Genomic DNA, 7233 nt, shown 5'->3' with positions numbered 1-7233 from the left:
AAAAAACTGTGGTACATCTACACAATGGAATACTATGCCACTATAAAAAAGAAGGAACTTTTACCATTTGCAACAGCATGGATGGAACTGGAGAGCATTATGCTAAGCGAAATAAGCCGGTTGGAGAAAGATAAATATCACATGATCTCACTTAAATGTGGGATATAATGATCAACATAACATGATGAACAAAAATATATCCAGAGACAAATGGCAGGGTAGGTGGGGGTGTTAGAGACCAACCAAAGAACTTGTATGCATGCATATTAGCATAACCAATGGACACAGATCAAAAGTAAAATTGCAACATGTAATTAATACTATCACTGCAGTAACTTACGAAAATGCTTAGTAGAGTGCCCAGCATATAGTAAGCACTCATTTTATATATACATATATATATATATGTGTATGTGTGTGTGTGTGTGTGTGTATGATGTATGTAAGTAACTTGTAAATGCATAGAAAAGAGAAATACACACCAAATTTTGGGTGATGGTTACCTTTGGGAAAGGGATTAGAATAGAAGAAAGGATAAAAGGAAAATCTCATTTTTAAACTTTGATTTTTCTATATTATTTGAATATTAAAATATGAGAATGTATTCACATGTTCCATTTGTATTTTTAAAAAATCCAAAGAAAGGGTGATCATGAGGACAAAGAGAAAAGTAAAAACTTTAACACTGAATTCTTTCTTTTGCATCAAAGTGACTGTTTTTCTGATTAAAATTCATTTCTAAAGAGGGAGAGGAGAGAGAGTGAGCACATTTTGCACATTTTTTTTTTGTAAATATAATGTACCAAATGTACCAGGCTATATTGTAAATTTCTATGTCTGGAGCCTGAACAGCCGCTTGCAGTAACTAGACTGGTTGAATGCAGCTAGAATAATTCACAGCAATTGTAGACGCTCTCTTTATGTTGGATGAATCCGAAGTCTCCCCTCTGTTTGTTTTTATGACATGTTTCTGCCTGTGCTGAATATTGAGGTCATACTTCAACTTTATTAAAAGTATAAACTTTAGAAGTTGAAGACACCTTAGAAGTTGGAGCAGTGTTTTCCTTTAATAATTGATGAAACAAAGGTCAGAGTTAAAGGAACTTGTTCAAAGCCACACAGTATATATGCTACATAAGTATATAGCCACACAGATCTGTATCCATTTCTACACCTGTGTATATATTTCAGCTTTATTGAAGTTTAACTGTTAAACTCTACATCTATCTTGAGCTGTCACTGACTGACGCCAAGCACAATGCTTAGTACCTTACATTCTCATTGAATCTTCACAACAATTGATATGGTAGGAATTATTATCCCCATTTTATGGATGAGGTGTGGAGGACAGACTGCCCCATGATGTGACTGCTGCCAGACCCATGAGCTAGATGTGGGCCAGACAGAGACTGCTTCCCCTAAACCAGTGATGGCGAACCTATGACACGTGTGTCAGAAGTGACACGCGAACTCATTTTTTTGGTTGATTTTTCTTTGTTAAATGGCATTTAAATATATAAAATAAATATAAAAAATATAAGTCTTTGTTTTACTATGGTTGCAAATATCAAAAAATTTCTATATGTGACACGGCACCAGAGTTAAGTTAGGGTTTTTCAAAATGCTGACACGCCGAGCTCAAAAGGTTCGCCATCACTGCCCTAAACACTCAGGGAGTGACTGTAATAGACACTTTCCTTCTGACATAAACAGTATCTCTGCCTTAAGCCCCATGGTGTGCGGGTTCTGGAATGACCCTTGTCCTGACCTGGGCACACATGTAAGGTATTTCCCTTTACCTGGGATGGGTCTGGGGCCAGTGCCCCATCCCTCCTGCCTCGTTCTGTTAGTTCTTTGGTGCCTGTCAAGCAGTCTGGAGGATATCCACTTCATCTGCCCAAGATGTAAGTTTCCTTTAATAAACTCTGTTAATTGCCAGACTGGAGTGGCCTGCCTCTTTCTTCAGCCTTTCCCTGCCCATCACTTATGAAGGTACTAGTAGATTTCCAGTCTTGGGGCTTTCCCCTGGGACTGTGTCTACTAATATGAGGGAACTGAAGTTCAAGTTCACCTACTTAGCTAAATGGCAGAGTTGAGTTTTGAAACTACATCAAATGTAACCTGAAGTCCATGTTCTTAACTATTGCATTGTATTGCCAGTTACTGAGAGTGCTTCTGGGCCATGCCCTGGGCGGGATAGAGGAATCAGTAAAATACTAGAGACTCTGTAATTCAGGAGCTCCCCATCCCATAGGAAGTGCAGCCAGGAGGGCAATTAAAGGAGCATAGTTCAGCAAGTGCAGAGACAGAGGTGAGTACAGCCCAGAGAAAGACATGACTGACCCTCACTCAGCCAAGGGCTAGGCAGTATGGAAGTGTCTCCAAGGAGAAGGGGCTGATGCTTGGTCGTGAACATTGTTAGAATCCAGGTCTCCTGACTTAGCTCAGGGCTTTCTACTAGAGCAGCGGTTCTCAAACTGTGGGTCGCGAGCCCTTTGGCAGTTGAATGACCCTTTCCCAGGGGTCGCCTAAGACCATCCTGCATATCAGATATTTACATTACGATTCATAACAGTAGCAACATTACAGTTATGAAGTAGCAACGAAAATAATTTTATGGTTGGGTCACAACAAGAGGAACTGTATTTAAAGGGCCAGAAGGTTGAGAACCACTGTACTAGAGCAAAGAGAGAAGCAAATGCAATCCTAAAACCAAACTCCCAAAGCAGCACTATGCATGCACTCACAGAGGAAATACTCAGTAAATGTTGCTTGGATCCAAGTCTGAACTAGAAGCAATTTCTGAGGATGAAGAAACAATTAATAAGACTCCCCCAACTCCATTTGAAACTTTCACCTCTTGTTTTTTCATTGAATTCCAAAATTCTTAGTGGACAGTAGATTACACACAAGTATAATCCTATATAATAAAAGGCTAATATGCAAATTATTCCCTTGACCAGGAGTTCAACTGGGAGTTCGAACAGGGGGCGGGGCTGGCCTGCCAACCACCTGCAGTCCCTCCCCCTGGCCGGCCTGGCCCAATCGACCTTGATCGGGGCAGGCTGGCCAGACCCCACCCATGCACGAATTCATCCACTGGGTCTCTAGTTTATCAATAATAACACTAATAAAAGTTATTTTACTCTTACTATTTAACTGTTTTTAAAAATGTACCTACCTGCACTTTGGTTCCGACATTGATTCTTGCCTGCTGGCCCATTGCTAGGAAAGTGATTGAAATCTTGTCTTGTTCTAAGATGCGAACTCCAACATAATGGTTCAAAGCCAGAAAGACGGGTTTAAATGAAACAACGGGCGAAGAAGTGACAGAACTTGACCAATTCCAGGCTCTTACTCTATTGCCAGCTTGATCTGAATATTGACCTCCAAAGACATTGATGTAAACCCTGGGCAGAAAGGAAATTAATAATCACAAACAGAAACATTACAATTCAACTCTGAAATTTGACCTGACATTTTCAAACCAAGGGAAGTAGTAGTTTATGCTAGCCAATAGCATATAAATGATGGAAAAATCCTAGGTGATCCTAGGAGTGATAAGACCGTGACTGAATGCTATACTAATATGAAGTACTGGGTTTAATTCAAGACCTACTAATATACCAAAATGGGTCAAATGATGGAACCAGGATGGTAAAGAAATTTGGAAAATGATGTGCTGGAAGAAAGATGAAGTAGAAGGTTTAATCTGGACAAGAAGAAATACAGGGGAGCAGGCTATACCTGAAAACCAGGAGAAGAACAGTGCTTAGATTTTCCCCATGGAAAAATGAAGACTGGGGGTGTAAATTTTGAGGACGGCCAAATTGACCTCAGTACAAGAGAGCTGTTTTCTAACAGCATCTGGCACCTGGAAGCCAGGAGTCTGAGGAGGCCTCTCTCCAGGGTTGGGGTGGGCAGGAGAGCTCAGGGGATATCTCAGAGGCACTGTGGAAGAGAAGAGCTCTGTGACAGAGCAGAAGGTGAACTTAGACCAGCCAGGCTCCCCAGTCTCAGCGCCATCACTAATGCACATTTTACTACACACATACAAATTTAGCTATGCACAGTCTGAAAGCTAGTGGCACTAATGATGTCCATTCTACTCAGTTAACTCCTTCTCATGCTCTCTCACCTTCTTCCAAATTGGATCTCCACCTCTTCCTTGAGGAGACAGAATATGTAGAGTTCTGGGTGCTTAGAAAGTTGGCTTAATTTGATAATGAATTATTTCTTTAAAAACCAGATGAATTGGCCATGAAGGCCCCCTAAGTAAAGTCTCTAACATCTTATTTCCCCAGTATTGATTAGTGGCAGTAATCTAATAGCAAAAGAACAAATAAGAAATTGAGATGATTATCTTATTGTGTCTGGAAAGTAGGATACAAAATTATCCATATAAATAATTTATTTAATAAACATTCTTGAGTCTAGACCATATACAGATACATACTATGTAATGACAAAGATTCAGGGTGTGCCTTCAAGCATCTTCAGTCCAGTAGGGGAGATGGGCTTGTTTCACAAGAGGTAGTGAGAAGGGGTTAAGAGTGTATCAAGGAATCATGTCAGAGGGCCCAGGAGTTGAGCTGGTGGGTCAGAGGGCTTCACTGGCAAGGGAAAAGTCCTAGAAACTAATGAATACCTGGTGACAATTAATATAGTGCCCCACCAAACATAATATAGAGTTGTTGTTGAACCCTGAAGGATAAGTAGAAATTCCCCAATATACATGGGGATAACGCATTGATTACTGCCTTGGACTGAAAACACAAATAGCTTTCTGTGTCCTAACTCTCTCAAGTTCTGACAGTGTCCAAGCTTTGTCAATTATTGGCAGAATTTCTCAAGATGAGACTGTTATACCTTTAAATATTTTAAAGGGAGAGAATATCTCTTTCTGAAAACCTCAAAAAGTTTAAATTGTATTTGAAGTTAGAATCTGAATTTCACTTGCTCAGGTTAAATGAAATAAGATAAAGTCAGAGTACAGAGTACATGAGTTAGTAGATCAAAATGGGATCAGGATCTTAATTGCTCTAGAGATTTTGTTTGTATGCTATTGTTGTTAGTTGTGGCTATAGAAAGCTTACTTAGTTAGAAACATAGGGTGTCCCAAAAAATGTATACACACACTTTGAATAATTATAAAGGTGGTGTTTATTAAAATACATTTAATTTTCAAAATTGAGCTATCAGCTGTTAAAGTGTGTATACATTTTGGGGGACACTCTGTATATCTCAGACAATAACAGTGCATTGTAGCACCTGTCCATTGTAAATTATTTCCATAGGTGAAGCAGTATAATATTATTAGGGCATAAGCTCTAGAGCAGTGGTTCTCAACCTTGGCTGCACATTAGAATCACCTGGGAATCTTTTTAAAATCCTGATTTCTGGGCCTCATCCTCTGGAAATTCTGTTTCTTTGTTACTAATGTTGTGGCCTCACCCCATAACAAAGAAACAGAATTTCTGGAGGATGAGGCCCAGAAATCAGGATTTTAAAAAGATTCCCAGGTGATTCTAATGTGCAGCCAAGGTTGAGAACCACTGCTCTAGAGAGACCGTCTGAGTTCATATTCCATATCCCTAATGTAATTTATATAGATTTTTTTATAACATTGACATTGTATACTTAATATTTTCTTTTCATTTATAGAAAGGATATGATGAAAAAAATAAAAAAACAAAATGAAAATAACATTAAAAAAGAAAAAGATATTAAAAGAAGAAAAAAGAAAGAAGCAAACAAAAAGAATATGATGAGCTTTGTTTTACAAAGTTGCCTAGGATTTTTCCAGAGAAGTATATGGAAAGGCATAAATCAAATAGTTCTATGAGTTGAACATTACTATCTAAAGACCATTAACTTAAATAAATTTTCTTAAAGCCATTTTTATCATTTAAAAGAAAAAAATAAAACTTCTAGTTATTAGATGAATAAGTTCTGGGGTCTAATGTATAGCATAGTAATTATATTGAATAATGCTATGTTATATATTTAAAAGTTGGTAACAAAGTATGTCTTCGGTGTTCTCAACACACACAAAAAAGGTAATTAGGTGGAATGATGCATGTGTTAACTAATGATATGGTGGTAATCATTTTGAAATTTTTAAGTATAGCAAACCAATAAGGTTGTACACCTTTAACTTACACAATGTTGTATGTCAATTATATCTCAATAAAGTTGGAAAAAATAAAAGGAAAAATAAAATTTCACAAACCCAGAAAGCACAATGGCAGCAGGAGGAAACTAGAAGCCTACCAGACATTTCCATTGGGATGATAGCAGGAACTTCGGCCAGAAGAGTCCAGCACTGCCAGGATCGCAGGGTTAGTGGGTATGTCTTCTTGGACTATACAAGTGAAACCATGGATCTTGTTGGGCACTCGGATGATGGCTAGGTTTCCAGATGGGTAGCTGAGATCAGATAAGGTCATTGTTCTAATGGTCCCTGGCTATACTGTGAATAAATTCAATTTATGAGAAAGACCTTTAAAATGGAAAGCATTCCCAAAACAGGAGACATTGCTTTCATTTAAAAATGTTATGCTTTTTATGTGAATCAAATCTATATATATAAAAGCCTAAGCGACCTTTACGACAGAACAACCCAAATGACCAGAACGACCAGAATGACTGGTCACTATGATACGTACTGGCCACCAGGGGGCAGACGCTCAATGCAGGAGCTGCCCCCAGCCCGCAGGCCCCGAACACCAATGGGGCTTGCCAGCCAACCTCCTGGTACCTCCCCCCTGGCCAGCAGGCCCCCTATCATGGGATTTGGGCCAGGCCTCTGGGTGGTGATGGGGAATCAGGGGTGGGTGGTGGCGGACACAGCCCCTTTCCCAGGGGGGCAGAGGGCCAGCTCCCTCCTTGGGGCTGGCAGCCAACCTCCCACATCCCTCCACCTGACCCTCCTTGTCAGGGTTCTTGTTCCAGAATTAAGAAGAGTTCAGGGGGAGAAACCAAGATGGCAGCATAGGTAAACACTGGAAACTGCTGCCTTACACAAACACTTCAAAAATACAACTAAAAGACAAAACGGACATCATCCAGAACCACAGGAAGGCTGGCTGAGTGGAAATTCTACAACTAGAAGGAAAGAGAAAAGCACACTGAGACTCAGAGGAGGAACGGAAGTAAAGTGCAGAGGTACAGAGGCGGACACGGAAAGGGCTAGCAACTGAGGACGCGGTTGTCTTTTTCAATCGGGAGGGA

General features: G+C 39.8%; 1 protein-coding gene across 1 annotated transcript in view; it reads right to left on the bottom strand.

Annotated features, from left to right (window-relative positions):
* The window catches only part of ERICH6 (glutamate-rich 6), an 87183-nt gene that overhangs the window by 15202 nt on the left and 64748 nt on the right, over nt 1-7233 (bottom strand). Inside the window, exons 12-13 of the mRNA XM_005863496.2 lie at nt 6274-6429; nt 3182-3410 (exon numbers count right to left, since the gene is read on the bottom strand). Of these exons, the coding sequence (XP_005863558.1) occupies nt 3182-3410; nt 6274-6429 (385 nt within the window). The remainder of the gene's footprint in view (nt 1-3181; nt 3411-6273; nt 6430-7233) is intronic.

The sequence above is a fragment of the Myotis brandtii genome, unplaced genomic scaffold (genome assembly GCF_000412655.1).
Source record: "Myotis brandtii unplaced genomic scaffold, ASM41265v1 scaffold179, whole genome shotgun sequence".
In the NCBI taxonomy this organism is placed as follows: Eukaryota; Metazoa; Chordata; class Mammalia; order Chiroptera; family Vespertilionidae; genus Myotis; species Myotis brandtii.
The sequence above is the reverse complement of the archived record's forward strand: the minus strand, read 5'-3'. Positions and strand labels throughout refer to the sequence as shown.